The sequence below is a fragment of the Saccoglossus kowalevskii genome, chromosome 1, assembly GCF_978046115.1.
Source record: "Saccoglossus kowalevskii chromosome 1, keSacKowa6.1, whole genome shotgun sequence".
Lineage (NCBI taxonomy): Eukaryota > Metazoa > Hemichordata > Enteropneusta > Harrimaniidae > Saccoglossus > Saccoglossus kowalevskii.
Window position 1 is genome coordinate 11,538,877 of NC_140641.1, and position 20,754 is coordinate 11,559,630.

The window sequence follows — 20,754 nt, forward strand, 5'->3', positions numbered from 1 at the left end:
AATGCTAGAGCGAAAAGTAAACTTTATTGACGCGGATAGTTTATACACGTCAGATATACTTCAGCTGTTCGGATATCTTCTAATTAGATGTAGGGGTGGATGGCGATATCATCTTCTCTGTACATTCTTTCCAATAGAATGTTTTATGAACTAGCATCAATCATCATTAACTTTTATAATTTGAAATTTTAAAAATAGCAACAATCATCATCTCATGTCCATTACAGATAGTAATGTTGTTCGCTTCGATGCACTCATAAACACAACCGATCCCCTATAACATAAAATGGTTTAGTCTAATCTAGAAACCAACCCGCGAGCCTCGCGTCGATCACTTTACCACACTGCTTTCTGGTGATGTGTGCTCTGACTTGCGTTTATATAGAAAGTGTTTACTACGTAATACTAGTATTGTCGTGTGAGAAAGTATTTATAGGTAGAATGTGAGTTGACATACCCACTCGGGAAAATCTCTACTCATAATTCAACCAGGGGTTAGAGAAATATCTGGCTTGCAGCGGTTGCAGGGATGCAGCTTCTAGATGGTCTCTTCATTTCTCCTCCCATTCAGTGAAACTCCTTAAATATGTAAACATGTGTATCACGTATACACGTATTACATGGCATAGCCTTCACTGACCTTGAGTAATATAATTTTAATACAATATACATTATTTCCATTTAAATGAAATATATCGTATGGTACTTGTTCAGCCGATTGTCCCGGAGATATCGCAATTATTTAACAATTATTTTGACTCATTTTAAAGATTCAATCCCCAAACGGCCTAATATTCTGGATGACATTACCAGGAATTATATACGGAAATGTGCGGAAGAGTTGACCATCCTATTAACGTTAATTTTAGAACAAATCTTTGCAGTTGAGTGTTTTCCTTCTGTTTTTAAGAAATCAAATTTTATACCTTTTTTTTAACTCAGGTGATAGAAACAATGTATATATTCATCGGTGTACAGTCACCAGATGAAGCCAAGAACCTTCTATCATGGAGCTAGAAAGCTCCATGCTTCTATAGACCCAAACGCCGCGGAACCACGGCTAATTAAGTTATTGTCTGAAGAAACACTTACGTCACTGATGGAAATAAAAAAAATCCAGAATCAATGCCGATTTCACAATTTTTATTCACGTGGTATGAGGTCAGCAGGCGTGATCACATGTCAAAAAGTGGAAATGAAAATTAATTTTGAAATATTATTTGTTTGAAGAATACCGGGGTGCTCTATGTATTCAATTTTAAACACATAACATGTTTTGCCCGTTGAGATAATATGAGCTGGTACATTATATATTTTGAATTTATTAATTTGTGTTTAGCAGTCAAACCATGAGATAAAATATTTATTTTTTGTATTTTGTTTAACTTTAAGTCAAACAAACGGTAAAACTAACAAAATAACTACCATGTAAGAACTGAGCTACTTATGTAATTCAATAATTGGCTCAATAAATAGTAAAGAGATCGATTGCTACAAAGTTGAGATGACGGAACAGACATTGGTGTACGAGTACAATCGACTAGTATTAGATATAGATGTAAATAATTTCTTAGCAATCAAGGCACATACGATTCGATATATAAACAGTCAACTGTTACAGTGTCTATATCTATATCCTTCAAAAGAGTCGTGAAGCTGTGAACACCATTTTTTGCATCTCAGTTCGGACCAGAATTGTTTTAACCTGGTGACTCCCTGTCAATATGAATATGATAAAGTTTTCGTTTACACGTAACTTATTGTTTCTCAATACATGTATATACATGTAGTTGCGGCAAGTTTTAAAACTTCTTTTTATATTTAATAGCAGCTAACTAACGAGTTAACATATTTCCAAAGACGGGTTCTACAAAGTCGCGTTGGCACCCAGCAATGGTCAGAATGGCGGAGACAGCGTACATGCCAATTAAGTTTGGAATTTGTAACTGCAGCAGACGAAATGCGGCAGCTACATTGTAACGTTTTATATTTTGGGGGATCGCCCAATAATGGTACAACAGTTTTGATTGACAAAAAAGCCTACTTCTACATAAATGTATGCAAGGTTATATGTAATTTCCGAAGACAACTAAACTTGACGACATAAGCCCAAATTGTGATAATTGCACAAGGGATTCCTTGTTCGATAATCGATATGCGGACTATATTACACACTCAATATTCGATGTGAAACATTTCCTATCGATATTAGTCTGAGAACCACCAGACTTCTGAGTTGTTTCCTGTAATGTAAGTCCTTCGTTTTTGAAATAAAAAAGGGTGGCCATTTCACTCACGTTACCATTGATAACATCGAACATTAAGTACTTCCTGGTTGCATCCTGCTATACTGTCTATGGTTGCATTGAACAGAAATCATAATAGCAGCATGTGACGGGATTTATTGTAGTGAAGGCAGTCAATAACTTAGTAGATGATAAACGGCACAATGTTTTATCATTCGTCGCGAATGCCCATATATTTCAAATTTTATGTTGTCGCCAAGTTACTTAGGATTGAAAGTGCCTTCACTTTATTTTATCAACGGCCATACAACTTTAAAAACGACCAGAAACACTACCTTGCGTGTTCAAATTGTAATCAGACAATAAGAGGACACTTTGTTTTGTTTTTTTGAAAAAAAAGGTTGATATCCTGACTCTACTTCCTTGCTCAATCTCATTTCAAGCTCAGAGACCGAACTAACACGTGACGCCTGAAATAAGTTCTCACGAAGCAGTACACAATCACATCGAAAAGGCGACCCGACACAAATTTCAGATATATTTGAACCCGGAGTTAAAATACACGGCAACGTCAACATTGATTCAGTACTGTTTTAGTGCCCTCTAGTGACCAAATGTTATTGGATATACTACTTTTGTTTTTTCCATCGAGTCGAAGTTCTGCAAATGCATAATTCATTCGCAGGTTTTTAATTTCGCTGATAGGTTAAATCCACGAGAGCTTCTAAATCAACAATAGAACTCATTGTTTCCCTGCCAATTTCGTGAACCCAGTGAAATTGCCCAAAACATCACAATTAAATGTTACTGAAAATGGCTGTTTTTACAATATGGTTCCGTTTATTTGCATTTATTTTGTATTATTATTTGATTTAAAAAACACACAGCAACTATGTTGGTCATCATGTTACGCTTACACAATAATTGTTTCGACATATGCACTTCTGTTTTCTGTATATCTAAGCTTTCAGAAGATGTATAGGTTGTCATAGTAGCATGCTTAGTAATTTTTTGACAATGCTCGAGTCAAAGATCAATCTTCAACACATCAAAGTAAATTACAACATACCGACCTTTGGATTGTACAAGGTATGTGTTTGTGATTATTTCATAGTCATTAGACGTTTAACAACCTGGGATATGTCATTTGGGAGATACCCTGTAATTTTTTAATCTAGTAGCAGTAAGAATACATTACGCAATAAAATGTTGGCGTTTATGGTTCTTATGGTTCAAGTTAGGCTTTCACCCACACTCTGTTAGCATGTGCTAAAGATCTGGACCAGGTGTTAAACATTGGGTCAAATTTAACCCGTACTCAGCGTGCTAATCGTTCATGCACGTTCTCTTAACACGGGCTATTAGGTATTTGACCTCTTAGCGCATGCAGTGTGAACTCCACTGCAATTGTGACGCTTTAAAATGTGTAATTAATAGTGCACTAATTGAGTGAATAAGTTACAAAGAACAAGTTTTTAAAATTCATTATTATTCATAATAAAATTAAAAATGCGGATGTTCACGGTAAATACAAGTAACGAATCAACTAGTTTTATCTGCAAAGTTCACAAAGAAAATAAAGTACTGCCAATTAACTTATCAGTTTTAATTTAATAATTTTCACTGATAAGTGAAATCTGCTAAATGAAATCATCATGAACATGAACAATCACAATGGAACTTATTGCTTTACTGGCAAACCTATAAATCAAAACACAGTGGATTTGTTCAAATAAGAAAATATTGAAATTAAAATCCTGTGAAAATTAATGCTTTTTCAGTACATATAAAATAATTTTAAAGATATACATGTAGTTTAATAAGATTCAGAATAATAAATACTGAAGAGGCACATGTACATTTCCATTAAATTATCGCATGAAGATTGAGAAGTCAACACAAAGGCCAAAGTAATTAAATTATATTTCTCCCACGTGAATAAAATTTGAATACATTGGCAGATTATATAGCACACAATTTTAAACTCCACATTACGATATACTTACTGTCATTAGAATAGAAAGGTAACAGTAGTAGTGCAGGCACTTATGTAATTAAGATAAATGTGCCTATGGTCACAAGAATTCGTATTTTAATGATCCAGCATACAAGAAATGCGATGTGTATGTTTGTACTGGCGATGCACTGCTAATGGAACAAATATGGTATTTGTTTTTTCACATATGTACACATTTTCATCCATAACAGATGGGGTTTCTTGTTCCTGTATGCATTAAAAGTCAAGGAAGTACCACAAGTAGAGAGCACTTTTTGTTTATGTTTTGGGTACTGCCCACCAGTTGTTGCATTCCTGTCCAGACTGATTTTGTTCAAAGACAAGTCATAACTGTCCACATATATGCAATTTATATTCCTAATTATGGCATACAAATAATGAATTGACCCGAACTTGACAAGTTGTTTACTAGACAAACAGCTAGATTTGAAGGGAAATGATCTCCACTGTTACCGTACTAGTACATTATAAACCATACACGTCGCCATAACGGTTATGTAATCACCATAAAAAAGCAACAACAAATTCATCCTGAAAGCTATTATTTTTATGTTATTTCACTGCACATTCAATATTTATTTATCATATTTCTAATTCATATTCAGTATAAAAATTAAGAGAAATATACAAATTCTATGCATATAACAGAGTAGTGCTATAAGTTATGGATCCAATTGATTAATTCCAAGTTCTGTTGTTGTGATGCAACTAAACATGCATCTATGTTGATTCCATAATAGAAATGTATAAAAGATGACAACCTTCATGCATTGTCCACTTTGACATGCGATATGCATAACATAATGTTACAATATTTTTTTCAATAGGCCAAACATCACTCTTTCAGTTCAGTTTTTAGTATCTCAGAGTGTCGTCAAGCCAAACGCAGGATTCTGGATTTGACAATCAATAATGGACTATATTACAAAATCAATATTTCATGTGAAGGATTTTTAATTAAAACCGACGCTTGGGTTACTGTATACCGGTACTCTTTACCTGTACAGTCATTAGATTTTTGGAATTTATGAGATTGACTATGTTATCTGTGGTTTGAGCAAACATTGAACATTACGTTACTTCGTAGATGAGATGAGATGTGTTTAGCATGCACTTAAAGCAAAATTCAAACAGCAATGCATGATGGGATTTATTGTAGTGTAGACGATAACCACTGCAACACACCAGATTTCATTACTATAACTCAAAAACTCTTTTAGTTTTGACTTTTTGGCAATGTCTTGTTAACTATACAATTTAATACAAAATTACAAATACACCATTTACCATTCACAAATGGTTGAATAAATGTACTTGTACTCATCATTGACAAACTATATCAGCCATCTCATTCTGGAAGTGCGCCCTCTATGGTTGATAACTTCAAGTCCACCATCTTTGGTGTTGTTTTTGATCTCTCAAACTTAGAGCTACAGAACACCACTGTGGCTTTCTATGCTGAGAATATTTTGTAATAAACTATTAAGGTGACCACCTTCCCATTCATTGCGACAGGTATCCCTTTGCATTTAATAATGTCACGGATTTAAAAACAAGAAATAAAACCAAATTTGAATTGGTCAAAATCATTTTTAAAGTTCATGGTTCCTTTCTGCTATCCCTGCTGTACAGTTCACTTTTATCGTGATAAAATATCCGAGCCTGACATCATTAAATTAGACTCTAAATCTGCAAATAATAAGAAAAGAAAGGACACTTAAAAAACTTAAAAAAAACTTAAAAGGCTTCAGAATCCAACCTCCCCCAAACAGTCTTAACATTTCAACCACCAAACTATTTTGCCAAAATTTTTCTGCATTTTTTTCTTATATTCTTTAAAATATTTTGGAAATGAACTCTAAAAAACACAATTTTCAATTTTTACTTTAAAATTTTGGCTATTTTTGTTCAAATCTTCTGAAGGTAAATGCAGACTATAAACAAGACTATTTTGTGAATTTGTGACGAAAAGAGGGAACTGATGGTGTAATGTCCTATAACAACATCCATGAATATTTGACTTGCACTCCGAGAGAATTCATGAAGTTTTAGTTTGGTGTTTTGGGACTATCACATGACGGTAATAGTAATAAATGCAAAATGGTAATCGTTTTGGTTTCTTCTTTGGTAGTACACATGTACTATTATTTTTTTTTATTTTCTACCACATCTGAATAGTATTCCAACAAAGCTGTCCAATTCAATGAGAATTACCAAAAAAACACAAATCAGACTTTTACTTGAACTACTGAATATCCCTGTAGATGCAGTTGATTTATAAAACATTCTTTCTTTGTGGCGTTATTTCAGTTTTTGTTGATTTACATAGAACTTACATATTATTCACAAGGCTGAGCATCATAACATCTATGAGCACTCACTCAGTACACATAAACTAGCTGTATCCCATGTGGTCCAGTTAATAATTGATAGACCTCAATCAGATTGTTCATCAATACATACCTTGTTCTCCAAAATCTAACTTTTTGACCGGTGTTGGGTCCTCCAACCCTTCCACATCTACTAACGTATCCGCTGCATGTTCCGTTGAATTCAACATGTTTAACGTCACTTCAGCTATCAAAAAAACACAGAGTAATTAAGCATTATATAGTAGGTACTCTCAGCTCAACAAATGCATCATCTTTATAATTTGAATAGTATAGTTGAATCCAACCAGCCAATCAATGAGCGCATTGATGTTTATTTCATTGGTTAATTGAAATTTCTTTGTTCAAATTAAATTGTGATATTTATTAATATTTATGAAGAAAAAGGGAATGGGTATGTTGTGTCGAGAATAGCATAGTACATCAATGTTTCGGTATGTTTGACTAGGACTGATATTAATATTGCTTAATTACGATTAATTATGATTAGGGTGATTGACAACAGACTATGAATACCCAGAGCTTATTAACCGTAAATTGCATATATGAGCAGTATACCAATGGCGGTGTTTAAATTACTAGTTCCCAGTAGTCAAAACACCATTAATGTCAACATTTTGCCTAAGCCAAGCCTAAAACTTCCCAGATAAATGATAAAATTTCATGATTATATTTATATTATATTGTGGTTTTCATGATAAATAGTCAATACTGTAATAAAAGTTGACAATAAAGATAAACAAGCAGCCTCTCGGCTGAGATAGCTCTGCTGTTAGCAATGCACATTTCAATTAAAGAACAGAAGATATCATTAGAAAATGAACAATATGTATAGTATCAAAACAATCAGACTTGCGGTTTTCAACAAGAAGTAGAAAATATCACTTTTTACCAAAAATTACAAAAATATTCATCAAAATTAGAGAATTACATTACAAAATGAACAAATCTGAGAGAGGTCCACATGTAGTACCTATATATGTAATATCAAAGCAATTGGACTTCGAAGTCGAAAATATCACTTTTTACCGAAAAATGACAAAAATATTCACCAAAATTAGAGAACTGAAGATATCATCATGAAATGAACAAATCTAAGAGAGGTCTACCCAAGGTACATATACATCAAGTATCAAAGCATTCAGGCTTGTAGTTTTCAAGAAGAAGTCGAAAAAGTAAAACATTGACACGGACGACGACGAACAATCACACATATGATAAGCTCCGCTCGACAAAGTCGACAGCGGAGCTAAACATGACATTGTGTTGTGAGAAAGCATAAAATATTTACTCCATTGAATACGCACATCTTGCGGTGCCATATTGTATGGGTAGGAAGCTGTGTCTACTGTACTCTTACCTGATGACTTTGGTTTTTTCATTGGTGGTTCATCATCTGTTGTACTGGTGTCACTTTGAAGACGTTTTCCCACTGACTGTGCTGCTACTGTTGTGACTGGAGTACTTTTCGATGGTGATTTTTTGGATTTAGCTTCTTCATAAGCCTTGTTTTTGAGTGCAGCTTTAATCTGCGCGCTATAATGCAAAGGATGGAAATACTATTACATATTCTCATCATAGAGTTATGAATGAATGAAAATTACTCACCTAACTAGAACATCTAATAGAAGAGTGGTATATGGTGAAAACTCCAAATTTTGCTTTTCTCCCCAAATTTTATCACATAATCATTATTTTCTAAATTTATTTGCTTCTGAAATGTCAACAGATCACATAATTTGGTTCCCCGAAATTTCGTCCATCTTAGATTTTTCTTTTTGGAATAATGGTTCTTCACTAATTGACATTTAAATAATGAGAACATTCAGTATCATGAAAGAATTAAAACATGACTTGCAAACAACCATCCAAATCATAAACTTACACTCAAAAATAATTCTTTTTTCAAGGTTCTAACAACATTGCTTATCAGTATGGTTTGCTATGAAATATATGTCAACTTCAAATTAGTGTTATCGTGAGTGAAGGTTTTAGAGCATTTGATCAATTTTGTATGAAGCTCAGATTCACCATTTTGTTATTCAAAATAAGTTAACCTGCCACAGCGTCTTTTGACCTGATAGGTAAATAATGCAATTAACATGAAAAGCGTGTGCTATTGCTGATAGTTTACGACATCTTCCAAATATGCAAATAACATATTGCCTGTTGTATAAGTGAATTTATGGTTTTTTATCATTCATTTCTGTGCATATATTTTTAAACAACCACTTTATAATAGTGAAAGAGTGTTAACAGCTTTTATGATGATACCGTACTCGACCACGTTAGCGCCCAGGGTCCTCAACTCATAAAATCTGGACTTTTTAGGGGTGGGCGCTTACCCGAGCACCCCCTCGAAATAGAGTGCAACTGACAATTTTAATTCACCGTGTGACAGATTGAGAGGGATATTACATCTTTGAAAATTTTAGGGAAAATAAAATTACGAAATTAGATGCGTCGTCATTGACTCTTACAATGAATAAAGAGAAATGGTCAAATATGTACATTTTATTACAATATTAATTACATACCACCCGAATTTACGAGATTAAAAATATTTGAGTCTGTTGGAAAACAGTCAAAGTCAATATCTTCATCAATATCGCCACTGACGAATGTGTCAGTCGAATCGTACACATAGATTAAAAGCACTTTCCGCAATGATGTATTTGCATTTGACCTGCATCAACGTCCTTTGACCTAATGGGCCAAGTCTGTTATTATCCAATCAAAATGCTGTGTGGTACCGACGCATTTCTTCAAAATTAAACGACATGTTTTTTTGTTGTTAAAAATGGTAACTAGCAATTTTTATCGGTAAACTGAATATGGCATGAAATATTTACCACATTTGACTTGTATTAACAGGTCATTGTCGAAGCATAGTTTACGCACGGTTACCATGGTCAACGCATTCACAACATGTTCACGGCGGTCGATATCCACGCTGTATCATGATATAAAAGCGATTATCAGTATTCGTTTAGCAATGATCGAAGACCATGTTTTAAATTAGTGACATTTTGAAGGGGTGGGCGCTTTGCCGAATGTGACCCAGAATAAAAAAAATTTGCAAAAGTGGGGGGTGGGCGCTTGACTGGGCATGGGCGCGGTCGAGCGCGGTATATGAAATGTTTTTTTTATCATCTCACATAATAAAGTGTTTTCTATTGCACTAACATATTTTGTTTTTGTTTTTGAACAACGAAATATCGCATGTGATTGTGTTTTGATGGAAATGATTCTTTTCTGACAACAAATGTGTCACGTAATGTAATCAATGATTTGTACTCAGAAAATTACTCAGGCCAAATTTTTTAATAAAAATTTGTATTCTAAAACCCAGATCATATTTAAATGTGGCCAAAATTAGAAAGTTTTTAAGGTAAATGCTAAATTTCATTTTGGTCTGATTTTATGTAAACCCAACTCAATAAAATGTCAATGATTTTAACAGCACACATGTATGCCTCTAATAGAGCTAATATGTGTGCTTCTATTAGAGATACACTTCTAATAGAATAAATACAGTAACACCAGACAGGCTAAACAAAAATATCATGAAGCAGGTATTGGCGTGACCATATCACATTATAAGGTTCTTAGAAATAATGCTTTTCAGAAACACAATCATTATTTTCTGATTAGTATGGGAACCTGTCCTTATTATTATTACGGTATTTCATATGATGTAAATTTTACCAACAATGATGTTTATGTTCAACTTACATTGTTCTGGTTTTAATTATTTCACTGATTTTATTTAGATCTTCTCCAAACTTTTGAATTGAATCTCTAAGCATGTCTATTTCTTGTTCTGTCCATTTGCCACTGAAAGAGAATATAACACAGTCATTGTAGTGATATCTCAAACATCCTGGTAGCTTACTGATACTATTCCAAAATTTCAATATCACTGTACTGTATTCATGATTAATTTGTGTTATTTCCGTGATAACCTTGAATTATCATATGAACATGTCAACTATTCATGACCTATTGATTTACATGTAGCTGCAGCATTGGTTTTTAGTCCAACCCAACCCAACCCAATAACTAGTGTTATTTTTTGACCAGGGGCACATGCAACTTTAAATACACTTTTTGTGTTGATCACTTTGTAGTAACACATGATTATTATCAGTATTGACAATAAAACTAATGTTCCAACTTGCGACACTATGCATGTTTTCAAATCAAAGAAACCTAAGAAAGAACTTCCATGTGCTGAGAGTATTGGAGACACATTAAAAATTAATTCAAAATTACTTGTACATGAGATATTGATGGAAAAGCTGAAAACTAATTATGTAAATCAGGTAACTAATATGAACAGAACAGAACAAATGATTATGAATTATTATGCTAATTCGAGAATTAATATGAACAAATTTTAACCCAAAATTAATCAGGCCAGTCTATTGTCCTAGAGCATTTATGTACCAAATTTTATTCAAATGTGATGATCAGTAATTGAGATATCAGTGTTAATTAATTATGTTAATTAGGTGATAATAAGCACAGATATTTACCAAAAACTAATTGGGTCTCTGCATAGTTCTCTTTAAAAGTTTCATTAAAATCCAATTCGTGGCTCTTTATATATCAGTGGAACATTATGCAAATTAGGTAATTAATATCCAATGAAAACTAATCAGGTCTCTGCATAGTCCTAGAAGATCTATGTAGCAAGTCTCATTGAAATATGATGATTACGGTAGTACTTGAGATATCAGGCAAAAAGCTGAAAATTAACTAATTATGCTAATAAGGTAATTAATATGCACAAATATTTACCCCAAAACTAATCAGGGGTCTGTAACTATGTACAAAGTGTCATTGAAATGTGATTACTACTTGAAATATCAAAAGCTGAAAATTTATTAATTATGCAAATTAGGTAATTAATATGTACTGATATTACCCTAAAAACTACCAGGTCTGTGCAGTGTCCTATGACATCTACATGTATGTACCAAGTTTCATTGAAATGTGATGATTACTACTTGAAATATCAAAGGCTGAAAATTAATTAATTATGCAAATTAGGTAATTAAGATGTACTGATATTACCCTAAAAACTATCAGGTTTGTGCAGTGTCCTATGACATCTAAGTACCAAGTTTTATTGAAATGTGATGATTAGCACTTGAGATATAAGTGGAAAAGCCGAAAATTGAGTAATCATTACGCAAATTAGGTAATTAATATTGCACAGATTTTTACCCAAAACTAATCAAATCTGCGCATTAGTTTGGAGCATCTATGTGCCAAGTTTCATCAAAGTCCAATGAGTGGTTCTTTAGATATCAGTGGAACAGCTAAAAATCAGCTAATTATCATGCAAACTAGGTAATTAATATGCATGGATTTTTACCAAAACCTAATCAAATCTGCGCATTGGTCCAGAGCATCTATGCAACAAGTTTCATCAAAAATCAATATATGGTTCTTGAGATATCAGTGGAACAGACACACACACAGACAAACACACTAACTGCAAAGACTCCTTTTTTGTGCTTCGCACATGGTAGTCAAAAACACAGCCTGAAATTAAGTGATCAATCAAAGAAAGCTTAGAAAGAACTCCCGTGTGCTGAGAGTATTGGAGACACATTCAAAATTAATTCAAAATTACTTGAACTTGAGATGTTGATGGAAACGCAGAAAACTAATTATGCAAATTAGGTAACTAATATGAACAGATTTAAGTGTAAAACTAATAAGGTCTGCACAATGTAACAAGTTTCATTGAAATGTGATTAGAACCAAAATAATATTAATTATTATGCTAATTAGAGAATTAATATGAACAGATTTTAACCCAAAATTAAGCAGACTGTCTATTGTCCTAGAGCACTTATGTACCAAGTTTTATTCAAATGTGATGATCAATACTTGAGATATCAGTATTAATTAATTATGTTAATTTGGTGATTAAGAAGCATAAATATTTACCAAAAACTAATATGGTGTATAGTCCTAGGTTCATTGAAATGTGATGGGTACGCTTTAAAAGTTTCATTGAAATCCAATGAGTGGCTTTTAGACATCAGTGCAACAGCCATATAACAGCAAAAAATTAACTAATTATGCAAATTAATAGGCACAATTATTTATCCCAAAATTAATCAGGTCTCTGCAGTCCTAGAATATCTATGTAACAAGTCTCAATGAAATGTGATGATTAGTACTGTAAAGGGGGTAATTATTCACTGGGTTTTAATTTAGCTTATTTCGCTGACTGGAAAAATGCGCTAAATTAAAACACAGTGAATATGTAAAATTTAACATAGAACACATTATCTAAATGACGAAACCGTGAATTTAAAACCCACTGATTATGCCTGAAATGGTAAATCAGTGAAATTTAAACCCAGTGAAAATTAGTCATTTTACAGTACTTGAGATATCAGGTGAAAAGCTGAAAATTAACTAATTATGCTAATAAGGTGATTAATATGCACAAATATTTACCCAAAAACTAATTAGGTCTCTGCACAGTCCTCAAGTAACTATGTACCAAGTTTCATTGAAACATGATCATTACCACTTGAAATATCAAAAGCTGAAAATTAATTAATTATGCAAATTAGGTAATTAATATGTACTGATATTACCCTAAAAACTATCAGGTCTGTGCAGTGTCATATGACATCTATGTCCCAAGTTTTATTGACATGTTATGATTAGTACTTGAGATATCAGTGGAAAAGCCGAAAATTGATTAATCATTATGTAAATTAGGTAATTAATAATATTAACAGATTTTTACCCAAAAATAATCAAATCTGCACATTAGTTCAGAGCATCCATGTGCCAAGTTTCATTGAAATCCAATGAGTTGTTCTTTAAAAATCAGTGAAACAGTCATAGAACAGCTTAAAATCAGTTAATTATCATGCAAATTAGGTAATTAATATTCATAGATTTTTACCAAAACCTAATCAACTCTGCGCATCATCCCAGAGCATCTATGTACCAAGTTTCACGAAAATTTGATTAGTGGTTCTTGAGATAACGGTGGAACAAAAAAAGTGACATACATACATACATACATACATACATACATACATACAGACATACATACATACAGACAGGGTAACTGCAAAAACTCCCTTTTGTGCTTCGCACACGGGAGTCAAAAATAGTTGATGTTTGATCAATATGTGTGGCGCCATTTTTCGTAATTTTAGCTCCAAAAAGTTCACAACAAGATCTTGAAAAAATTCAACTTGCGCATCATTGACTAAATAATTTTATGCATTACCGGTACAACATTTTATGATTCATTTGTTTTATTTATTGTAAATAGATAAACCACTTAACTATGCTAACTCATTACATATAACCTGGTATATGCACAGAGTTATATATTCATTCACTTTGCAATCTTATTTACTGCAAAAATACTCCCTTTCAAAAAATGGACCACATAATTATTTGACAGATTTTTATCATTTATTATTCGTTCCATCAGTGTCCACAATTTTCTTTTTAATGAACGAATATATTTTTGTAAACGATCATCAAAGTTATGACATCATGACGAGGTTACACTACTCGGTAATATTGCTTATTATTTCATTGAGATGCCATGAAAAATATGTTACTTCTTTGGTTTGATATGTAATAATTTGACTTAGTTTTATCATGAGCAAATATTTTTGTTCACAGAAAAAACACCGATCTGACATGCGTCTTTTGACCCAATGCTGCATGGTAATGCTATGTCGATAGAATCCAAAATATAATGGAAATGGGTATGTAACATAATTTCAGAATAAATAACAACAATCACTTGCATATAGTACAATGACAATAAATCAGCAGAATGTTAGTAATAGCGAGAGCAGTGCGAGTGGTCAGAGTAAAGATATCAATATAACCTTAAGAGTTTGAAAACGGTGCACTTCCATTCAATTATGCACCACCATTTTGTTTCATAAATTATACTAAGCCACAACAGTTTATTCATGATAAAATATTATCAGAATGTAGTTTATTCATAATGCAATCTATTTCTGGCAACTTGAACAGTGTTTTAAGTCATTTTGATTAGCGGTAAAACACGAATCGTGTGTGGTGCCAATCTTGAATTTCGTCCAACTCGACTTTGACATTCCATGGTTGAGTGGTTCTATTTTTAGTAAATCTATAAACTGCTTGACTGTGCTTTCTTACCAGGCACTGTCTGATACACTCTCAAAAATGGGCCGGAACAGGGAGTCAGTAGAAGACAATAGATTTGTTCGTTAGCTTGGGGAAAAACTGAGTTGTTCCTGTTTGTGATTTGTTCCGGCAACGTTTGGGGGATTGTGATGTACATGTAGCTCCGTCTTTGAGAATGATATTATTTCTGTCAGTCATTTACAAACTTCAGTGACCCTAACTGCAAATGCTGTCTCCACTTAATCGCTCAGACGTCATGCCTTATTAGAATATGATAATCAGATTCATAAGAGTAGCTCTGTGATTTCTTTGTTTTCTTGACTATCTGAGTTGGTCATGTAATAAAAAGTTATTGTCTCATATCACCTATTGGTTGATACTAGTATTATCATTCGTGTCTACTCCACAGACCACAGGCGCTTGGAACGTTTCTTGGCTAATAAAAAATTACCTAAAGTGGGATCGGTAGAAACTATCCTTACCTTTATTCAAACTAAAACGGGTTAAATCCTGTGAAAATCGAAACACCAGAGCAATATGAATAAACCCATCTACGCGGATATTTTGAAGCAGAGGCCTGAGCATGCGTACGTGTTTGGAACTGCGCATGCTCGGGCCTCTGCTTCAAAATATCATGCTTGAGTTGTGCTTGTGAAGCGGATCAAAATATAATTTGGAAAATCATGTTATTTTCGGGAAGTTTTGATGTCATGGTGTCAACGCTTTCCTACCTTGTGTTATTATATGAGTAGTAGGGGAATGTACCGGCGACTGACTAACTATGCCGATCCCACTTTAGGTCATTTTTTATTAGCCAAGAAACGTTCCGAGCGCCTGTGTACAGACCGTTGATATCACCTCACTAATTTCTGTTTCTACAATCAAATGAAAACGACGAACATCCATGTAATTTTGTACGAAAATGTAATTGATTGTGGAATTCTGGCATATGAATTCCATCATACCCTCGAAATGTATGATTCCTCGTGTGATTCCAATAAACCTTCATCTACAGTTCTCCACGCATAGCTAATAATAATAATACATGTAATAACTTTATTGCATCCTTAGAAATACAATGTTTCTATCAGTTAATAGCAATAAAGATTAGTTGTGATAACTACTACTACAAAAAGAAAATTAGTTGTTAAAAAAAGATAAAGCAAGTGTTAAATATCAAATGGCATTTTTATTTCTTGATTGAAATGCATTATGAATATAGTTGCCAATCTTTTTTATTATTACATCATCTTTTGAAGTCATCAAGAAATTAAATTTCTGGAGATCATCCTGGGTTTCTTGTGGAAATGTAATGTCTTGTATGATTTGTTGGCGTATTACTTTATATTGTGGACATTTCATAACAAAGTGCAGGTCATCTTCTATTTCATTCTGTGAACATTGTTTGCAAATTCTATTTTCAGTAGGTATTTTTGGTTGCATATGTCTCCCTTTTTCTATTGCTAAATTGTGATTACTAGTTCGAAATTTTGTCATTGAAATTCTTTGTTTCAAATTTAGCACATCCAAGTATTTTTCAAAATTATAAGAGTCTTTGAATTTTTCATAAGTTCTCAGCTTTGTTTTTTTAGTTATATTTTTTCTCCAGAAATTTATGTATTTTTGTTTGACAACTTTGCCAATTTGCTGTATATGTTTTGTTAACCAATCATTCTGTTGTTCTCGTGAAAAGTTCATGTTGTTCATCATTTTTTGTATTGAAGAGTACCATTGTAAATTGGATTTCTTTTGTTCAAGGTATGCTTGTTTTGTGATATTATTGTCTGGTAATTTACTGATACGAGTCCAGTATTTTATTCAATTGATCTGAATATCTACTAAGAGTGGGAATTCTCCTACTTCGGCTCTGCATGCAATGTTTGCCACAAATTTGTTCAGTCCTAGTAGTTGTTTATAAAAATTCAATTGTGTTTTTTCTGTTATTGTTTTGTCCCATTTGTTGTAATCTTGAATTTCACGACCCCAGATTTCAGACCCGTACAATAATATTGGTTGAATACACCTTTTAAAAAGATGGATGAAAGTTCTACAATTTGTTTCCGGTGGTAGGAACTGTTTCAATGCATACATTGCTCGGGCTGCTTTATCTGCTAAATTTTGTTTGGCTTCAGTGTAGCAGCCATTTGACTTTATGTTTATACCCAGGTAGTTGTACATGTCTACACAGGTAATATTTTGTTCATTATAATAGAATTTTTCTGTATTTTTTAGTGTTCCTCGTCTGAAAATAACAACTTTTGTTTTTGTCAGATTTACCTGAAGTTTCCATTTATGACAATAAACCTCAAAACTATTTAGTGCATTTTGTAGACCGTTTTTTGTTTCAGATATTAACACTAGATCATCTGCATAGAGTAGGGAACTAATTTTACAGTTATTCAATGTAACCGGATCTAATGATTCATCTTCTAGTAAATTATTTAAGTCATTAACAAACAAATTAAAAAGCATTGGGCTAATGACACAACCCTGCCTAACACCCTTGGTCGTTTCAAATATGGGTGTAATTTTATTTTTGAAACGAATGCACGATTTTGTATTTAGATACATATTTTTAATGATGTTATAGATTTTACCATTTATACCATTATTAAGTAATTTATAGAAAAGCCGTGTCTCCAGATTTTATCGAATGCTTTTCGAAAGTCTATGAAACACAAGTACAATTTTCCCTTTGATTTCAAGTATTTGTTGACAATAGTTTTCAATACAAATATCTGATCTGTAGTACGATATCCCTTACGGAATCCTGCCTGGTTATTGTTTATAATGTTATTATCTTCGGTATATTGACTAATTCTAGTGTTAATTATACTACAAAAGGTTTTACCTACACAACTAGAAACAGCTATTCCTTTATAATTTTCTGGGTCAGTTTTGTCTCCTTTTTTGAAGATACATGTATGAGAGATAATACTAATGTTCCAAAGATCTGGATAAATACCCGAGTCCAGGATTATATTAAATAATTTACGTAGTGGCTGAATTAGGAAGTCTGAACTGTATTTAAGTAATTCTGGGCAATAACCATCATATCCTGATGATTTTTTACTCTTTAGTTTTTTAATGGCTAGCCTAATTTCTTTTTCAGATATCTCATTATTTAAATTATAATTGTAAAAATGTTCTTTTACTACCATAGCTGAGATGTTAGAGATAATCTGTTTTTGAAAAAGAGTATTATTATTATCAGTAGCATTATTATTTAATTGTTCATAGAATTCTTGCCATTTTCCTGGTGAAATTGGATTAGATTGATCATTTCTTGAGCCTTTTAGTTCATTGATTATTTTCCAATATTGTTGGGGATTATTTTTTTTTATGTCAGTTAATTTATTAACAATTTTATTTTGTTCTTCTTTTTGTTTTGAACTAATTAACTTTTTGTATTTCTTTTTCTTGGCAAAGAACACATTTCGTAAGTTAGCATTAAAAGGATATTTGCTGATTATACGTGCAGTATTACGCAGATCTGTTTTAAGAATATTTCCACCATTACTCTTTCGTTTATGTTTAAAAATCTGACTGGCTGCATTATTAATAATTAAATTAAAATTTTCTACAGCAGTATTAATTCCTTTCTTATCTATGCTATAAATTTTATCAATAAATGACTTTATAATAGCTTGAACCTTCTCAGATGCTAGATTATCCTGGTAATCGAAGACTGACAATCTATCCGAAACCCAACTCTTTGGTAAATTATTTAAAGTACCTGTGTTATTTATCGGTATATCAAGTGCATTCTGATCTAATCGTAGTAAGCACGATATCTGGCAGTGGTCTGATGTACATGTAAAATCATGAACTTTAAAATATTCAATGCTGTCAAATATGTTTAGTGAGGTTATGGCATAATCAACAGTGCTTATTCCATTGTAATGGTAGCATGTAAAATTGCCACTGGAATCTCCGGGCATTCTTCCATTTAGAATTCTGATGTTACAATTTTTACATAATTCTAATAATGCTTTGCCATGTGCATTAATGGATGTGTCCCTGTTATTACGAATTGTTGGTTCTGATATGTCATCATCTAAGTAAGAATTAGGTAATGGTGTAAATCTATTATTATCATTATCAACATAATCAGGTAGTGTACCTGTTCTACTGTTAAGATCTCTGAGTAGAATAATGTTGCCTTTTTTTGAAAATTTGGATATTTCATTCTGTAAAATGTCAAAAAAGTCTGATTTGCAGTGTCTTGAGTTTGAAGGTGGATGATAAGTGAAGCACAAGTAAATGTCTCTTGTAAGGTTAAAAAAGTTCTTCTTCATTCTACACCATAGCATATCCTCAAAAGGTGTATCTTCAATTGTGATGCCCTTTTTAAGATGTTGTTTTATGGCAATTGATATTCCTCCTTCTCGTTGCTTGTTCCTTGTTATAGAGTAACAATAGTATCCAGGTATGTCTATAGTGTTAGAATTTGAACTCAACCACGTTTCTCCTAGACCAAGGATATCATGGCAATTTATATTTGCTATAAAGTTATCATCTTCGAATTTCCTTCCTAAACATTGAATGTTCCAATAGGAAATTGATAATGCTCTTTTTGAAGTATTAACTGTCTTTTTTTGGTAATACATTATTTCTTGAAAGCTGCATGTGTACAGTCAGCTCATTTCGACGAGTCAATCACTGTAAAATGCATTTATAGCGAATATATACACACCTGGATGGTGACTGGTCTGCAGCTGGGTGTAACTGCATAGTAAGTTCCCCTAGTTTAGTGAAGGCTGATCCAGCAGCGGAAAATATTTCACCGACCTGTGTAAGGTAAAATATGGAAGGAACGTAACGAACAGCAGTCAATCATCAGTGATCATCAAAACAATGAACGAACGGGTTCACGGTGTCGAGTATGCAAGGAAAGACATATAAATACACATCAGCCATGACATTATTGTGAAATCAGAACGACGTAAGATTGATTTAATCTACTCACCTTAGCAGCTGAACTCATAATGAATAAAATACGTGTTTATTTCTTCACAAAAACAAAACAGCCGCGAAAATGGCCACCGGAAGTTTATTAATAAGCTATGCATTCTGGGAGTTTTATGGACTCCGACGCGATCAGTCGACTTTCTCATGTATCTTTTTTACAGTTGACCAACCGTACTCCCTACTCCAACGTGACCACGGCGTCACACAACATAAAAAATAGTCATTTGCACAGAAGAACAGCCATGATTAAATCGGCGCCGATTCATAAAATATTCTGTCGAAAGGTATTTATTGTCCTGACGTTGGGGGCGCAGTTTATTGTTCCCACAAATTTGTCAAAGTACGTTGCGGAACAATCTTTTAAAATTTTTAATATATTTTTGTTACATAAATATCATTGTGTAATTCGCGCGTTTGCAAACTAGTAAATTAAAATATTTAAAAAAAAATCAAATTATATCATTACTGAGACACTGAATGCACTGATCTGAGTAAAGATCACAATTTGGCATCACAATCTTTGTGTGCTAATTTTTATATCAATTGTATATTATTATACTGAGAGTTCACTGCTTGTGACTAATTTTGTTTTACTCGTAAGTTGATTTTATTTTCTTATATACAAGGAATAAGTTTTACATTACAATGTCTTGCACTACAATAACACAATGGTAAGATAATGCTACACAATTAGGTAAAAAATACCCCAGTTTGCATTTTTTACCAATATTATTCACAAAAATGAACAAATCTTAGAGGTCCACCCAAGGCACCTACATACCAAGTATCAAAGTAATTGGCCTGGTAGTTTTAAGAAGAGCACTATAAATGTTAGCCATTTCAAAACTGGATGGTTTTCTTAGTAGATCAAATGCCACCCCTTGGAAGGAGGGGGGGGGGGCACATTCATGGGTGACCCCAGGCGAACCTGCATACACAGACAAACACAAAC

General features: G+C 32.9%; 1 protein-coding gene across 1 annotated transcript; it reads right to left on the reverse strand.

The window, feature by feature from the left end:
* Positions 1–3,715: 3,715 nt before the first annotated feature.
* On the reverse strand, positions 3,716–19,905 carry LOC100369484 (BPTF-associated chromatin complex component 1-like). Its single transcript, XM_002737609.4, has 6 exons — positions 19,801–19,905; positions 19,528–19,622; positions 10,389–10,490; positions 8,014–8,189; positions 6,727–6,840; positions 3,716–5,952 (listed from the first exon to the last, which is right to left on the reverse strand). Exons 1-6 carry the CDS (start codon positions 19,816–19,818, stop codon positions 5,903–5,905), a joined length of 555 nt encoding a protein of 184 aa, XP_002737655.1. The 5' UTR covers positions 19,819–19,905; the 3' UTR covers positions 3,716–5,902.
* Between the last annotated feature and the right edge of the window lie 849 nt (positions 19,906–20,754).